General features: G+C 34.5%; 2 protein-coding genes across 2 annotated transcripts; one reads left to right on the top strand and one right to left on the bottom strand.

Annotated features, from left to right (window-relative positions):
• Window positions 1–9,089: 9,089 nt before the first annotated feature.
• LOC114425613 (1-aminocyclopropane-1-carboxylate oxidase homolog 1-like) lies at window positions 9,090–11,759 on the bottom strand. The gene is made up of 3 exons (XM_028392551.1): window positions 11,306–11,759; window positions 10,372–10,693; window positions 9,090–9,662 (listed from the first exon to the last, which is right to left on the bottom strand). The coding sequence occupies exons 1-3, from the start codon at window positions 11,608–11,610 to the stop codon at window positions 9,405–9,407; spliced, it is 885 nt and encodes a 294-aa protein (XP_028248352.1). The 5' UTR covers window positions 11,611–11,759; the 3' UTR covers window positions 9,090–9,404.
• Window positions 11,760–15,129: 3,370 nt separating this feature from the next.
• LOC114425609 lies at window positions 15,130–16,367 on the top strand. Its single transcript, XM_028392549.1, has 2 exons — window positions 15,130–15,524; window positions 15,607–16,367. Exons 1-2 carry the CDS (start codon window positions 15,270–15,272, stop codon window positions 16,285–16,287), a joined length of 936 nt encoding a protein of 311 aa, XP_028248350.1. The 5' UTR covers window positions 15,130–15,269; the 3' UTR covers window positions 16,288–16,367.
• Window positions 16,368–19,240: the final 2,873 nt, after the last annotated feature.

Here is a 19,240-nt window from a genome sequence, read left to right as displayed (position 1 = left end):
GAAGGATGGACAATGAGGAAAGGGTAGGGACGTTAACTTTTTCTTATTAAAGTACAGACCCCACTTTTGAAAATCACATTTCGCTTGACTTGGTCCTTAGTATACCGAGATTACTTTTCCAGAACAGTTGTCAAAGTTTATTTTGATGGTAATTAAATAGATTATCTCATCGAAAGATATATAATTTTTTGGTGTACCACAAAAGATATTTAGTACCAATAATGATTACTAGTTCAACAGGTAAGGAGTTTGATCCTTAATAAAAGTCTTAAATTAAAGTCTCGTTATAAAAAAGAAGTATTAACTAATAAGAAAATTTTTCTTTATTCACTTTTTGACTATAAAAAAATTCCAACAATAACAGCCTTGGTAGCCCCTCTCTACGAGAGAGCATAGTGAGGAAATTTTACTTGGAGGGGCCAAGCTAAAAGAAAATTACAAAGAAAAACTTCGCTCTTGATGAAACAAGTACACCTCAGGTTTTGAATGCAGAAGCGGCACATTTTCCTGTTTGAGGTTCTTTTAAAAATAATTTCTCAAACTAGGGCTGTTTTAAAGGTATTTTCCAGGGGGTGTCCTTTTTCACGTAACTGGCCATGCATGGCGCCAGTTCTGATGGCACCTTCAAGCTGGACGAGCCACGTGGCCATGGAAGCGCCATTCCCAGCAGCGTTTTCGCTTTTGCTGAGCTGGCTTTGGAAGCGCCAGCAGCAGTGACGACTGCAGTGCAGGGAAAACGTGCCCTAGGTCCTTGCAGTGCTGCAGTGCAGAGGCTTGCAAGGAAGCGCCAGTTATTACAGCGTTTCCGCTTTTGATGCTTTGGAAGCGCCATTGGTACCTGCGATTTGCATGGAAACGCCAATGGTGATGGCGTTTGAAGGTGTTTAAATACCCAAACCCATCTCAGACTCTTCTACATTTGTTCTGAGCTTTCCTTTTGAATATCTTACTTTCATTTTCGTAGCTTAGGCATTTTGGTGACTTTGGAAATTTCTGTGGTATGAAGCATTTTATTTTTTTAAATTATATTAGCTTTTATGTTTTTTCTTCAGCGCTTTCCGTTTGAACATTTTGCTTTCGTTTTGGCAGCTGTAGCATTTTAGTTGGTTTGGAAATTTCTATGGTATGAAGCAATTTTTTTTTAAAAAAAATTATATTAGCTTTTATGTTTTTTCTTCAGCGCTTTCCCATTGAACATTTTGTTTTCGTTTTGGTAGCTTTGGCATTTTGGTGGCTTTGGAAATTTCTGTTGTATGAAACATTTTATTTTAAAAAAATTATATTAGCTTTTATGTTTTTTCTTCAGTACTTTCCCTTTGAACATTTTGTTTTCATTTTGGTAGCTTTGGCATTTTGGTGGCTTTGGAAATTTCTGTTGTATGAAGCATTTTATTTTAAAAAAATTATATTAGCTTTTATGTTTAAAAGGCTTGTTAATGGGTGTTTAAATGTCAAAAATAAACAGAAAAATTGTGTAACGATGTTTATTTGAAGAAAATATTTTGAATATGAAATTTGTATTATTTTTTTAATTAAATTAGGTTGGTGTTGATGAACGTATGAAGTTTGAATAAAAAAAATTATAGATGATATTTATTTGAAGTAAGTATTTGGAGTACGAATTTTTTTTTTAATATGAAGTTGTAGTATATTTTTAAATAAATTAGGTTGGTTTGTTGGTGTGTTAAAAATGTAGAAACGTTGAACTCGAAAGTGTTATTTGATGCTTTGTTTTTTCTCGTACTACAAGTATTTTATTATATTTGTAGTAATTTTGTAATTACCTTTTTCCATTTTAAAGTTATTAATGGTTAAGATTAATTATTTATACTACTAACTTCGTTAATGAATTATTAAATTTTCTGTTAAAAATGACTATGTTGAAATTGTTCATTTTTTATAAGTTTGTCCCATAAAATTAATTTGAAGTTAATTAAATTTTTTTAAAAGAGAAATTGAATGTGAAGTTCCAATAAAGAGATCTTTTGTGATTACATTTTATTAGTTTTGATTAAAAGTTTTATAAAATCCTTTGTGTTATTTAAGTGTGTTGATGTGAAATTTATTTAAAGTTAATAATTTTAATTACATCTTGATTAGTTTAAAATTACTACATTGAAATTGTTAATTTTTTTAAAGTGTCTTAATGTGAAATTGATTTTAAGTTAATTTTTTTTTAAAATTATGTTTTATTTTGAAGTTTCAGTAATGACTTTTTGTGATACCCATTTTGTAATTTATTTGACGTGTTCAAATATTATTTTTGTAGGTACACGATGAATTCGGTTATAACAGTGTTGTATTTCAATGGAAGGGTATATGAAGACAATAATGGTGTAATATTTGAAGGCAGTAAAAAAGTGATTCAGATTAAACGTGGAATTAGTTTCAATGCTTTGAAGAAAAAAATTGGAGATAAGGTAAAGTTACAAAATAATGAAATTATTTCTGCTATTAGCTGTAGATTTTTAGTGTCAGGAAAATATATTGTCTTGCAAATTTGTGACGACGAAGACATTGAAACAATGTTGGAAAGTTTTAAACAACAAGACCAAATGTCAGTTCTGGAATTATACATAGAAAAGGATGTGGCTGGTGGTTTAATATTTCATTCTGCCAATTCGCTTACATCATGTGAAAATTATTTATCTAATGATGAGACACAACCGGCAACAAATATGAGTAATTTACATATTGACGAAGACGATGATGATGATGATGATTATCTTGTGTCTAACTCATATGTTGAAGAGTCTTTAGACGAAGATGACAGTGTTGACGATATATCTGACACAGACGATGAAGTCACCAACATTCCTCAACCAGTAAGAATTGTTCACCCAGCAGAAGGTATAATGTGTTGTATAAAAAAATTAGACAATACATTTATTATTTGATGACAATTGTATTTAATGCTAAATAAGTATTATTTGATTTTTTATTTTATTTTGAACTGTTAGGTGCACAACGAATTGAAAATCCATTTTGGAATGATGCCTCACATTATAACAATATCAACTGGACTTATCCTGATGAGGAGGACATTTGCGGTTTGGAGATGCCGTCGAACTTTAATGTTGGCCAAGAATTATATGTTGGCATGGAATTTGATAGTAAAGATGCAGTCAAAAATGCAATCAAACAATATGTTATGAAGGTGCATCAAAGCTTCAAAGTTGTTGAAAGCAAAACGAACAAGTATGTGATTTGTTGTGTGAATAAAAATGCAGAGTGTCCTTGCCCTTTCTATATGAGGGCAATTATATCTAAAAAAACAGATACGTGGAAAGTCACGCAATGGGGGTGGACCACACACATGTCTGAATATGACCATGACACAAGATCACGAGAAACTTGATTCAGATTTAATTGTCACTTGTGTAGTAGGTATGTATTTTTATGTTCATATTATGTTCATTTTTTTAATTATCATTTAAATTTTGTTATGTTATTGACAGGCATGATCAGAGAAGATCCATCAATAAAAATTTCTTTGATTCAAGAGAGGATTAACAGTGAATTTGTGTACAAGGTGTCGTACAAAAAAGCTTGGTTGGCGAAACAGAAAGCCATTGCAATTGAAAATGGCGATTGGGATGAGTCATATGCGAAACTTTCGTCGTGGCTAACACACATGCAAAATCATTCTCCTGGATCATATTTTCAAGTACTACATGACGATTTTATCGTTGGGAATACGGTTAGTCGCGAACACCATCAGTTTCATAGAGTTTTTTGGACTTTTGGGCAATGTAAAGAAGCTTTCAAGTACTGTAAGCCAATCATACAAGTTGACGGCACATATTTGTACGACAAATACCGTGGGACCCTCTTAATGGCCACATCACAAGATGGAAATGGTGGCGTCCTTCCTCTAGCATTCGCGGTGGTTGAAGGTGAAACGTTGACAGCATGGTCATGGTTTTTGGCACACTTGCGTGAACACGTCACTGATAAAAATGGTATTTGTCTCATATCTGATCGACACGCGAGTATAAAGTCCGATGTCGCTAACGAAGCACTTGGTTGGCAACCTCCCCACGGTTATCATGTCTATTGCGTGCGACACATAGCAAGCAACTTCAATCGAAAATTCAATAACGCCAAACAAAAAGAAATGTTGAAGAAGTTGGGTAAGATTTCATATTTGATGGTCACGAGTATTTAACTTCCCTATATACTTAAAATTGTTATTGATAACTAATTTTATGCAGCCTACACTCCTTGCAAACACATTTTTGATCAAAATTTACAAAAATTTCGTGAACTAAGTCCAGCCATAGCAACATGGATTGATCGCATTTCAAAGGAAAAATGGACGATGGCTTATGATAGAGAAGGACGTCGATATGACCACATGACAACCAACCTCTCAGAATGTATCAATAAGGTTTTGAAGGATTGTCGCAACATTCCCATAACAGCCTTGGTCAAATCAGACAAAAGTGGGCAGTTAACTTGAACGGTCATTATTGTCAATGCGGACGGTATTCTGCGCTTCACTATCCATGTTCACATATTATTGCAGCTCTTGGTTACGTGAGCCTGAACTACTACCAATATATAGATGTTGTTTATACAAATGAGCACATCGTAAAAGCTTACTCCGCACAATGGTGGCCTCTTGGGAATGAAGCGGCTATTCCTCCTTCTAATGATGCATGGACACTTATCCCTGACCCCACCACAATTCGTGCAAAAGGTTGGCCAAAATCAACAAGGATAAGGAATGAGATGGATTGGGTCAAACCATCTGAGCACCGAATAAAATGCAGTAGATGTGGAGCCGAAGGGCATAACAGGCGTCACTGTCCAATGCAATCTGAGCGTGGGAGTTGTTCAAATCATTGATTTATGTATGTTAGTCGAGTGACTTGTATTTGTTTAAGTTCTCTTCAATGTATTGAATTTGTGGGGTTGAATAAATTTGTTAGTTAAAAACATTACTTATTTTGGTTTGTGTACATTACCTATTTATGGGTTTCAATGAATTCGTTACTTAAAAACACATCCATAAACCCTAACCCCAAGCACTAGGAAACAACCCTAACCCATATAATCCATAAAACCTGCCCCTAAACCCTATCCCTAACCCCTAATCCAAACCCTATCCCTTAAACCCCTAACCCCTAACCCCTAACCCTAACCTAAAACCAAACACTTAAACCTTATCCCTTAAACACCTAACCCTAACCCTAACCCAAAACCAAACACCTAACCCTAATCCATAAAACCTACCCCTCAACCCTAACCCTAACCCTAAAACATAACCCCCACCTCTAATCCAAACCCATAAGCTCTAACCCTAAACCTAAACACATAAACCGTAACCCCAAGCCATAGGCCACACTAACCCATAATCCATAAACCCCTAAACCCTTACCCTAACCCTAACCCTAAGCCAACTTATTTTTCGTTTGTCTACTTTAGTTTTAGTTGTAAACTTGGTTAATTATTATAGTTTGATGCGCCACATGAACTCTATACATTAGTAAGACATAATAAATGAGATGCGATAGATTAATTGTCAAAATCAAATGTCTAACAAACAACAACAAAATTACACAGATACATCAAAATTAGTCATTATGGTGTCCGTGATGTCGTGAAGATGTGCCGCATGGTCGATCCCATCTTCGCGCTTGACGATCAGGATTTCTTCTGCCGCCGCGTTGTCTCCCCGCTTCTGCTTGCTCAGCCTCTATAGAAAACTCCTGACGCAAATCAACACCTAATAAGTCGCCCATATCAGGTATTACTCTGGGTACATTCCATTGCGAAGCAAATGGGGCGTTAGGTGTTGCCATGGGGGCATCGTGCTACTATGAAAGAGTCATAGTGGACCATGAAAAATGAGGCTGTGTTTCCGCAACACCACCGAACGAATGTGAGGTCTCAAAAGTATCAGTATGATGACCTGCAAAAGGATACTGATACATCTGTGAACGATATTCGGAAAATGTTGCTGGCGTGTAATACATTCCATGACCACACTCCATCATTTGTTGGGAATATTGTTCCGCTTCAACAGGCTCCCTTCGTCTGCCTATACCCCGAGTTTCAACACTTGATTGAAGAATATGAAACTCTTGGGCTGGGAATTCACGCTCTGATGCTGGACCATGTGACACTGGCTCAGTAATTCTCTCTTGCTCTTCAGATATAATCGCTAACTTATCCACGTAAGGCACGAGATCATCAATCGTCCACGTGTTCCTCCCTTGTGGTGACACCATATATTGTAAAGTCTCCACAACTTCACCCTGCAATTAGTAGCGTTAACAAATTAATGCTCATGCTTATGAAATTAATTAGAAGTTAAACATTGAAAAACAGATAAATACCAATGCAGCTGTGTTTGCATTGTTTGGGTTGACAAACATCTTTGTTTTACACCTATACCACACCATGTAGTCCGAGTTAAAACCCAGTAGGCCCTCCTGTCGAGGATAAACATCGACCCTAAACTCAGCTGCATTGTTCCACTGACTAATGATCGGGGCCAACAGGTGGAACCAATTTTCATCTTGTTTGCCTTTGAGCGTTATGCCATGCAAATTCTGCGGTTGCGAAGGAAACCCGGGAATCAGTTGTTGCAATCCAAATTGTTGTAATTGCTCAACGTTACCCTCATCAATATTTATATGAGAAAAATGGTGAGCCAACCAACTTAATTTGACGACACTGCCTTCAATTTCGCCTTCCTATGGTCTAACTACTAATAATTCTTCACACAAATTGGCCCAAACAAGATTTGTTGAACCAATTAGTGGTGCCCCATCAGTACGCAGACCTAGTAAAACTAGTAAAACTGACACATCTTGGAGAGTAATGGTAGCCTCTCCGCATCTCAGGTGAAACGTGTGGGTTTCGGGCCTCCATCTTTCAATGAACACACTAATTAAGGCCGCATTTATCTTTAGGTATCCCATCCTCATGATCCAATAAAACCCACATCGCCGAAGCAAAGGAACAATTTCCTCTGGTATTTGTTCTTCACCTTGATACGTCGGGACTGCTCGTCTGATGTGTAGTTTTCTGTCTGGTTCCCCATTCCAAACATGTTCTGAAACATGCTTGGGTTGCATCCACAACACGTCACTATCAATTGGACCAGACCTAGTTTGTATACTTGATGAGCATGACGACGAAGATGCCATTGATCCTATAAAATAAAATGTAATACAATTAATTGACAATAAAATTTATACATTAATTATACATACACAAATTAAGTATATTTACAAAAAATTAATTAAAATAAATAAGAAATTATATTTTTTAAATTTCAATAACAAAATATATTATACAAATAACCTAATTCATATATATTCTATAAATAAATTAAATTACAAACAAATATAAATTTAATTATATATATTAATGACTTCAAATAATTACGCGTAAAATAATTTAACATACAAAATCAATAATTTAAAATACCTAAAACTATTCTAATTTAAACATAACATACGAAACTAATAATAATAACTATAAGTAACATAATATAAAAAAATTTAATTCTAACCTAATTTAAAATTACTAATTTACACTACATAAAATTATTCTTAATATATCATAACAAATATTTAAACTAAATGTAATCTACTATATACAAAATTAATGACTTCAAATAATTACGAGTAAAATAATTTAAAATACCAAAAACTATTCTAATTTAAACATAACATATGAAACTAATAATAATTAAAATTAAAATTAACATAATATAAAAAATTTAATTCAAACCTATTTTTTAATTAATAATTTACAATACATAAAATTATTTCTAATCTATCATCAAATATTTAAATTAAATGTAATCTACCATATACAAAATTTAAACTAAAGCTAATCTAAACTTAATACGTTATGGTACCTAAAATTATTCCTAATATAAAATTATTAAATTATGATACCTAAACCTATATAAAAATTTTCAACTAAAATTAATCTATCATATAAAATTATTCCTAATTTACCATATAAAAAATTATTCCTAATTTATCATATAAAAAATTTAAACTAAATCTATTATATCCTATAACATTAAGAATTGAAACTAAACTATACAAAATTATTATCTTACACTACCTAAACTATACAAAATTATTATCTTACACTACCTAAACTATACAAAATTATTATTATCTTACACTACCTAAACTATACAAAATTATTATTATTATCTTACACTACCTGCCTAAACTATACAAAATTATTATCTTATACTACCTAAACTATACAAAATTATTATTATTATCTTACACTACCTACCTAAATTATACAAAATTATTATTATCTTACACTATCTAAACTATACAAAATTATTATCTTACACTACCTAAAACCATTATATTATCAGAATATAAACATCTATATAAATAAAAACATACAAAAGATTCAATATATAACTTACAATTTTTTTACGAAAATGGAAGAACACAAGCAAACAGCACCAACCAAGCACTCTCTCTTCACACAATATCACTCTGCAAACTCAAAAACGCAGGCTAAAATTTGAAGGCCAAACGGATTTTATAAACGAAGAAGCACGAGGCGCCAATGGCACCAGCGCCTTCAGGAGGCAGGAAGCGCCAATGGGAATGGCGTTTCCCTGCACCTAGGCCTAGCCCTGCACTTCTGCTGCTGCTGCTTGACAGGACAACACCAGTCAAAGCGCTAACGGGAATGGTGTGTTGCAATTCAATGGTCAAATCGCCAATAAGGATTGCACTTTCCTCCAGCACTTGACACTTGTCGCACATGCATGAAGTCGCCAGTTCTACTGGCGCTTCCCATGCAGGGTACGTGCAAAAAGAGCACCCCCTGAAAAATATCTCCTGAATAGCCCTAGTTTAGGAATTTCTTTCTAAAAGAACCCCAAACAGAGAAAATTACCTGCAGAAGTAGTGATGATGCTTTTGAATTATGTGAAGTTGTACTATGTAGACCTGGAGTCTCTCATTGCAGCCTTCACAAAATTGCTATACTCGATTCTGAACTTATAGGAAACCAATTTTAATGATATTTATTTACCGAAGAAAATTTAAAAATTGTCATGATTTCAAAATGTGCAAGGAGAAGTATAAATTTAAAAAGTACGCAATATATGGATCTTCAAGCGCTTGACAGCAACAAAAAAGCTGAAAATTATGTTGACTTTCACAAGAACATGTGAAGTTATTTTCATAATACAGGAAGTTATCCTCCTTAGTAAAATTAATTAAATATGGCATTACCTTTTGCCTCTAGAACTTAAAGAATGCTGTTTATAGAAATTTAACAAGATACTGAAAATGACAGCAAAAGGCAAGAGTTAACCATGGTAAATGCAGGCTAAAGCCATCTCAATGAGAATCATGAGGGCAACCACCCATCTAATACTTTAATTTGCTTCACAATCACAACCTTAAGGGCTGCGAGTAAGAGTTCCCATCAAGGCCTTTTGCATAATAATTTGTCAAGATTTCTTTCATAGTAATGTCCCTATAGACTGGAGGGTTTTCTTCTGATAACAATTCCTTTATTGGACCATAAATCTTCGATGTACATTCAGATATTGTATAGTTCATGAAGAAGGTTGCTACAGAAATTCGAGGGCCTATATTCTTCGACAAGACCTGGGGATAAACACTGATGAACCTGTCATTCGTCACAAGCTGCACCAACAAGAGGGAAATTAATAATTATAATCATGAAAAATTGTGCATGGTAATGTTACTCTACAATCCCGTTTAAGTAGCATCTTAACAATGATACATCTCCCATTATTAATATGTCAACACTTTGAAGTACGTATTGATTTGCCTTCATGGTTGTGGAAAATCAGAGCCTTAAAGGTCCTTGTTGAAACAGAATCACAAGTTGAAAGATGGATCATCCAAAACGAGAACTATAAGGCAAATGGAAAGCAAGAACAGATAAACCACAGGGCTGTGAAGTAATTACACAAACATCGAGAAAAAGATATGTTGGTATGGACAAATGTGTGGACAGTGCGGAGTATATGGTGTTACATCAATCACAGAAGAAACACTGGTAACATTTTTCAACCTATTCTCTTGAACACATTCTTTTTTAACTAAATTGATTAGAAATCACAAAATTTGATATAAATCTTACCTTTTATTTAACAAATTTCACTCAGAATTTTGTGTTAGTTTCTGATAAATTTTTATCAATGGTAGAAAATATATTAGAAAAAATGTATTAAAGAATATGCTGCTAACACTCATCATGAGAATTGGATGTGGTCAGTATAATATAAAGCTTCTATGGTAATCATTTCAATGAATAGATCATTTTATGCCATATCAAGACCAACAGTTATCTTTAGGAAACATGATAATAAACTGTTACAGAAGTTACCTGTAGAATATCTCCAATGGTTACAACAAGAGCTCCACGCACCGGAGGAACGTTAATCCATTGATTCTCATGCAGAATTTGAAGGCCAACTATCATGTCTTGCAGAAGTATTGTCATGAAGTCACAGTCAGTGTGCTTTGTAATGCCCATGGTGAGTTCAGGTTCAGGCCATTGTGGATAGTATTGACCCAAAATATAAAGTGCCTCAGCGCAGTCCATTTCTTTGAAGTAAGAAGGTTTAAGGCCAAGAGCCTCTGACAATAGCTCAAAGATTGTAATGCCCAACACCCTTACTTTTTTGGTATATTCAGCCACAATATCTCTGCAAAAGCATGATTATTTCATCAATGACAAGAAGAAATTTGATAGGTTCTCCAATACAAGTGGCCTTGACTAAGTGTCATGTGACAAACTATGCTTTGCTTGGAATTATATTATTTGCACAACTATTACTTTTGCTAGGGTATTTTTATAGGATAAATGTTTATCTTTATATAATTAATATTCAAAATAAATAAATATGTTCGAATAACTACTTTATACATTTACATTATAAAATATTTTAAAACTCTCATTTAATTACAACTTATCATATATTATAATTCAATTATAACTAATGTAAAATTTTTTATACTCAATCAATAGAAATTAAGTTCATTAAATTTACAATGAATAATTTAAATTGTGATATAAAATTATTTTTAACTATTATTATTTTTTTTAAAAAAAATTATATTAAATTAAAATTAGACACTGAGATAAAAGAAGGTAATTAAACAATGATAAAAACTGTTTAAAAAAATTAATTTAAGCTAAAACTTAAAATATTAAATTAAAATCAAAACTCACTATATTTAGGAGATCAGAAGTATTTTTAAACATTGTTTCTCTCACCCTGGCTATGATCAAGTATTAGAAACATTGACTTAGTTACCTGCATAGAGGTGGCATTTCAGCAGAGTTGGGAGGCTCAGAATTCGCAACAAACACAATGTTGTCTCTCCAATTAGCAGCCATGTATCTGAAGAGCTTCCCGTTGGAAAAATACCTCACTCGCTTCTCATTATCGCGTGAATAAAACCTTTTCCTCTGTTCACCATTTTTTTCATGAAACCCACGAATTCCACGAACCTTGTCAACTACCTCCACGCGCCGAACCTTGTCTCGAAGGTCCACGATTGGGATGGTGAAGTCGTTGTTGGGTGAGGTGTCGGTGAGGTCCACGTTGACGTGGAACATGGGAGGGATTTTTGTGACCCCCGCGAATCGAGGACACCTTTGACGCTGGTTTTCGACTCGTCGAATGCTATAACCTCGGATTTTCTGTTATGAGCATAGGTTCCGAAGTCGTTTGTTGACACGCGCGGTGACGGTTTGGGGAGAATGGTTGGGGAGATGAAGAATGAAGTGAGGAGGCAAATTTACCTCAGAGGGCTTGTTTTAGAAACATTTTACCAAAGAGGGTTTCTTTTCAAACTTATAACAGACGGGATCTGTTATGGACGTGCATGCCGCCATTGTTGCCGGCGGGAAAGCTTGTACCGCCATTGACAACTGCGGGAACAAGGATCCCGCCATTGGCAACTGCGGCACTCAGCCTAAACCGCCAGTACGAACGGCGGGACAGGCTGAGTAGGAGAGAGAGAGGATGTACCGCTGATAGCAACGGCGGGAGGAGGAGAGAGAGAGGATGTACCGCTGATAGCAACGGCGGGACGAGGAGAGAGGCTGTGCCGCCGTTCCTCCTGGCGGGACATGCCAACGTGGCAGTCCCGCCACTGCCTCCTGCGGAACACCCGTTTCAGGCTTGCAGTGATGTTGCAGTGATGAGAAGCTAGGTAGGTGCAGGTTCTGAAAAGCCTATTGCATGTTCTGAAAAGCCTATTGCATGAACGTTAAAAAATTTTGAACGTTGAGTAAGTTTTCAGCTATAAAAAAAATTGGTTGAAGTTCATTCTTTACGCTTACATTTCTCTTTACCTGTGTTCTATTTCTCTTTGTTTCTTCTTCTGTGTGTGAGAGCTTACTGTGCTTGCGTGTGCTCGTGGTTGAAATTTCTTTGGTGCTTGTTGCTGTGCTTCCATTTCAAGTGTGCCCTTACTCTTATTTTCACATAAATTCCTGGTAAGTATTTTTTAAGTAAATCTGTTAATATATATTATAAGTTTAAGTTAGTTCTTATTAAGAAATATTCTAAGTTAGTTAGTATGTAAATAGTAGGTTAGTTATTATTATCAAAAGTTCTAAGTTTAAATTAAGAAATATTCTAAGTTAGTTAGTATGTAAATAGTAGGTTAGTTATTATTATGAAAAGTTCTAAGTTTAAATTAGTTAGTATTCGTAGGTATTTTTTTTACGTATTAATAGATATTTGAATGTTAGGTTAGTTAGTATGAAAATATTATTTGGTTAGTTAGAATGAAAATTTTATTTAGTTATTGTATATATTGTTAGATATTATTTGGTTATTGTATATATTTGGTTGAAAATAATATTTGGCTGAAAATTTTATTTGGTTATTGTATATATTTGGCTGAAAATAAAATTTTGCAGAAATAATATTTGGTTCAAAATTTTATTTAGTTATTGTATATATTTGGTTGAAAATAATATTTGGCTGAAAATTTTATTTGGTTATTGTATATATTTGCCTGAAAATAAAATTTTGCAGAAATAATATTTGGTTCAAAATTTTATTTAGTTATTGTATATATTTGGTTGAAAATAATATTTGGCTGAAAATTTTATTTGGTTATTGTATATATTTGGCTGAAAATAAAATTTTGCAGAAATAATATTTGGTTCAAAATTTTATTTAGTTATTGTATATATTTGGTTGAAAATAATATTTGGCTGAAATTGAAAATAATATTTGGCTGAAATTATTATTTGGTTACTGAAAATATTATATATTTGTTTAGTTAGTATAAAAATATTACGTGTATATATATATATTTAGTTGTTGTATATATTATTAAATTTTATATATGTGATATTAGCTTTTGTAGTATTAAGTATATATTTAGACGGATGATACTTTAGCCTAATAAATATATATACATGCATGATATTTAGGATGACACAGGTAATATTAGATTTTTTATTATTAGGCACAAGTTAATATTAACTTTAGGTATATATTTGTAAATTATAGACACACAGAAATTTTTAGCTTTTGTAATATTAAATATTTGACAATTAAATAAATAATTGTAATATTAGACACTTGACACACGTAAATTTATCTTTTTAGTATTATAATTTTGTATTTTAAATAAATGAGCTGATAATTTAATATTATTTGAGTTAATTATTTTTAGTTAGAATGCTATATATATTATTTGTTAGTTTTAATTTGTAGGTTAATATCATTTGTTATAGAAAATTTACGTGATTAAATATATGATACATTGTACATTATTATTATTTTTGTATAATAAATAATTAGTTAGTCTATATTTTATTCAATTATTTATTAATTAATTGTAGAAAAAAAAATAGTAATAAATTAAAGATTGCTTCACATGTATTTTAATTTATGTATAGAATATATTAAAAATTGGCCAGTTTGATTTTTTACAAATTTATTGTTATATATTTAAAGTTTACTAATAAATTAAAGTTTTCTTCACATGTATAATATTTTATTTTGTAGTACCAATGGCATCTTCATCATCATCTTCATCACATATCAACATTAAGTCTGGCCCCATCGATACTGATGTATTATGGATGCAACCTAAGCATGTTTCAGAACATGTTTGGAATGGGGAAGAAGAAAGGAAATTACATATCAGACGCGCTGTCCCCACGTATCAAGGGGAAGAACAAATTCCAGAGCAAATTTTTCCTTTTCTTCAACAATCTGGTTTCGGGTGGATTATCAAAATGGGATACTTAAAAATAAATGCCTCACTAATTAGTGCTCTAATAGAAAGATGGAGGCCGGAAACACATACGTTTCACATGAGATGCGGAGAGTGTACTATCACTCTACAAGACGTCTCTGTGTTGTTAGGTATAAGTGTGGATGGTTTACCATTAATCGGTCCAACAAATCTTGATTGGGCTGATTTATGTGAGGAATTATTGGGAGTCAGACCACAAGAAGGTGAAATTAAAGGTAGTGTGGTTAAATTAAGTTGGTTGGCTCACCATTTTGATCAAATAAATAATGATGACGACGAAGAACAAGTACGAAGGTTTGCCCGTGCATGGATACTGAGATTTATTGGAGGTGTCTTGTTCATTGACAAAACCAGTAACAGAGTTTCGGTAAGGTACCTTCAATTTTTACGTGACTTTGAAGAATGTGGCAGATATGCATGGGGAGCTGCCGTACTTGGTTTTCTATATAGAGAGATGTGCAGTGCCACCGATTATAAAACTAAATCAATCGGAGGTATGTGCATCTTACTACAATTGTGGGCATGGGAACGATGTCCAACCTTGGCTCCAAAGAGGACTCCTTCCCAAATAGAAAATACACCACTAGGGCACAGGTGAGTAATTTTTAACAGCGTCTTTCATTTCAATAGAATAAATGGTTTTAGGGTATATTAAATTTTATTCTTTGTAGGTGGCTGCGACGTGGAAACCAACATATCGGCAATGATGATGTGAAAGTTTTTCGTCGCAAGTTGGATATTATGAAACGTCATGAGGTAAGAAGCATGCTATTGTATTTGTAAAATAAAAAATTATGTCTTATTTTACTACAATGTTCACAACTATGTTGTTATATGCAGTTTGTGTGGGAGCCTTACCCATCAACCGTTATATCATTGTTGCCTCCCGTTTGTTTAGTCGGAAGTATCGCGTGGTACGCGGTGGTGCCACTAATTTGTTTCCAAGTTATTGAGTGGCACCAACCAGACAGAGTCTTGAGACAATTCGGGATGCAGCAACCAGTTCCAGAGTCTCCTTCACAACCCCTAAACATTCATGGCATAACATTAAAGGGGAAACATGACGAAAATTGGGGGCAATTATTCGCCCCAATGATTCAACAGTGGAATAATCGACATGCATTTAGGGTCGACGCTTATCCCCGACAAGAAGGCCTATTGAGTTTTAACTCGGACTACATGGTCTGGTATAGGCGAAAGACAAAGATGTTTGTTGACCCAGAAAATGCAAAGACGGCTACATTGGTATTTTTTTATTTTTTTTCAAATTTTAAGTTGAACTTTTATTTAATGATGGCCATTAATTTTCTTACCCTTATAAATGCAGGGTGAAGTTGCGGAGGCATTACAATACATGGTGTCTCCTCAAGGGAGGAAAACATGCACATTTGATGATCTTGTGCCTTATGTGGAAAAAATTACAATTTTATCCGAAGAGCAAGAGAGAGTCACTGAGCCAGTGTCACATGGTCCAGCATCAGAGCGTCAATTTCCCCCACAACAGTTTCACATGCTTCAGTCAAGTATTGAAACTCAGGGGATAGACAGAAGAAGGGACACTGTTGAAGCGGAAGAATATTCCCAACAAATGGCGGAGCGTGGCCATGGAATGTATTACACGCCACAAACATTTGCTGAGTATCCGACACAGATGTATCAGTATCCTTTTCAGGGTCATGAAACTGATACTTCTGCAACCCAGCAATCGTTCGGTGGTTTTGCGGAAACACAAGCTCATTTTTCATGGCCCACAATGACCCCTTCACAGCAATATCATGGGCCAATTCCAACACCTAATGCCCCGTTAGGAACACAATGGAATGTACCGGGACAAATACCTAATACGGGTGACTTATTCGGTGTTGATTTGCGTCACGCATTTTCTGCGGAGGCTGACGAAGAAGAAGCGGGGAGGCATCGGGGCAGAAGAAATCCTGATCGCCAAGCACGAAGATGGGATCGACCATGTGGCACATCCTCACGGCATCACGGACACCAAAATGAATGATTTGCATGTCTCCGTTGATTAAGGCTTTGTTGTATATTTGTAATTTGACATTCATGCCGTAATGTATGATATTCAGTTTATTAAGGCTTACTTATGGATAGAATTTATGTCGCGTATCAAACTATAATAATCAATGAACCCTAAACCAAATAACAAACGTAGCCAAAAGGAAAAAACTAATGTTTCTAAGTAACGATGAACTTCAATGTGAACTAAACCCTAACCCATAAAACATAAAAAGTATCCCATAACCCTTAAATATGAAACACTAACCCTAACCTATAAAATATAAGCACTTAGCACTAAACTGTTCCGAAATAAACCCTAATCCTAAAATAAAAACCTAACCCTAACCCCTAAAAGTTAGCCCTAACCCAAACATGTTCAGCACTAAACCCTACCCCAAAAATACAAATAACCTAAACCTCACCCATAAAAATTAGTCCTAAACCCTGAAATTTTCATAACTAAACCCTAACCCTTAAAATAAAAAACTTAGCCCTAACCCTAAAAAATAAGAACTAAAGCCTTACCCTTAAAATAAAGTAATTTTATTTCAACTTCTAAATGTAATTTTATTTCATTAGAAGTACACATTCAGAAAAAAGTAATTTTATATCAACTTCTAAATGTAATTTTATTTTTCTAAAAAATAAGAACTAAACCCTAACCCTTAAAATAAAAAACTTAGCCCTAAGCCCTAAATTAAATAAATTAACCCTAACCCCTAAAATAAATAACCTTGCCCAAACCCCTAAGAATTAGCCCTAACCCTTCAATGTTCAACACTAAACCCTAACCCCAAAATAAAAAAGCTAACCCTACCCCCTAAGAATTAGCCCTAACCATTCAATGTTCAGAAATAAACCCTAACCCCAAAATAAAAAACCTAACCCTAACCCCTAAGAATTAGCCCTAACCCTTCAATGTTCAGAAATAAACCCTAACCCCTAACCCCTAAAAAATAAGAAGTAACCCTAACCCTTCAAATTTTAAAAAATAACCCTAACCCTAAAATAAAATACACTTAGCCCTAACACCTAACAAATAAGAAGTAACCCCTAGCCCATAAAAAAAAAGAAGTAACCCTAACCATTCAAATTTAAAAAAATAACACTAACCCTAACCCTAAAATAAAAACCTTAGCCCTACCCCCTAAGACGTAACCCCTAACCCCTCAAAAATAAGAAGTAACCCTAACCCTTCAAATTTTAAAAAATAACCCTACCCCTAAAATAAAATACACTTAGCCCTAACACCTAACAAATAAGAAGTAACCCCTAGCCCCTAAAAAACAAGAAGTAACCCTAACCATTAACATTTTAAAAAAATAACCCTAACCCTAACCATACCCCTAAAAAAACCTTAGCCCTACCCCCTAAGACGTAACCCCTAACCCCTAAAAAATAAGAAGTAACCCTAACCCTAACACATAGTTCTAAACACTAAAACCTAAGGCTTAGACACTAAACCATAATGACTAAGTCCATAGTTTGTCATTGTAGATAGTTTAAAAAACTAAGGTAGACAAATTACTTAGACACTAACATTTCTAACTAACGATCAACACCAATGTCACTCAACCTCAATTGATCCACTCCATTTATTTCAACTTCTAAATGTAATTTTATTTCATTAGAAGCACACATTCAACAAAAAGTAACTGACGATTTCATTGAAGACCAACAAGTAAATACATTCAACAAAACCTAAAGCAATACAAGTCAGTCATGTAACATACATAAATCAATTAAATGAATTACTCCCACAGTCAGATTGCATTGGACATCGGCGCCTATTGTGCCCTTCAGCTCCACATCTACTACATTTTTGTCGGTGGTCAGATGGTTCGACCCAATCCATCTCATTCCTTATCCTTGTTGATTTTGGCCGACCTTTCGCACGAATTGTAGTTGGGTCAGGGATTAGTGTCCATGCCTCATCAGAAGGAGGAATTGCCGCTTCATTCCCAAGAGGCCACCATTGTGCGGAGTATGCTTTTAAGATGTGTTCATTGGTGTAAACAACATCTATATATTGGTAGTAGTTCATGCTCACGTAACCACAAGTTGCAATAATGTGTGAACATGGATAGTGAAGCGCAGAATACCTTCCGCATTGACAATAATGGCCATTCAAGTTAACTGCCCATTTTTGTCCGCCACGTTGCGTTATAGGATTGAAGGTCTCCTCTACTTCAAACCTTGTCGAGTGGATATCGTACACGCGAACGATGTGCGAACAAGCTTGTTCTTGATTTTTCCTAAGTTCTGTAACAAGCTTAGAACAATAAACTTGGCCTTCTCTTAATTGTCTTTGGGCTTGGCGACCACGATCAACAAAATACTTTCGGCACCTACTATATGTTGACTTGACCAACGCTGCTATTGGAATGCTGCGACAATCTTTCAACACCTTATTCACACATTCTGATAGGTTGGTTGTCATGTGACCATATCGTCGTCCAGATGTATCGTAAGCCATGCTCCATTTTTCCTTTGAAATGCGATCAATCCATCTTGCTATGGCTGGACTCAGTTGACGAAATTTTTCTAAGTTTTGATCAAACACATGCTTGCAAGGAGTGTACGCTGCATCAAATTTGTTATCATGAAAAGTTGTACATAGACATCAAAGTCAAATTAAATTAATGTATAAAATAAACCTTACCCAATTTCTTGAACATCTCTTTTTGTTTCGCGTTGTTGAATTTGCGATTGAAATTGCTGGCTATGTGTCGGACGCAGTACACATGATAACCGTGGGGAGGTTGCCAACCAAGATGTTCGTTAGCGACAGCAGACTTTATACTCGCGTGACGATCAGATATTAGACAAATTCCATTCTTATCTGTGACGTGTTCACGCAAGTGGGCCAAAAACCATGACCATGCTGTTAGCGTCTCGCCTTCGACCACGGCGAATGCTAGAGGAAGAACACCACCATTTCCATC

This window comes from Glycine soja, chromosome 9 (assembly GCF_004193775.1).
Source record: "Glycine soja cultivar W05 chromosome 9, ASM419377v2, whole genome shotgun sequence".
NCBI classification, from domain to species: domain Eukaryota; kingdom Viridiplantae; phylum Streptophyta; class Magnoliopsida; order Fabales; family Fabaceae; genus Glycine; species Glycine soja.
The sequence above is the reverse complement of the archived record's forward strand: the minus strand, read 5'-3'. Positions and strand labels throughout refer to the sequence as shown.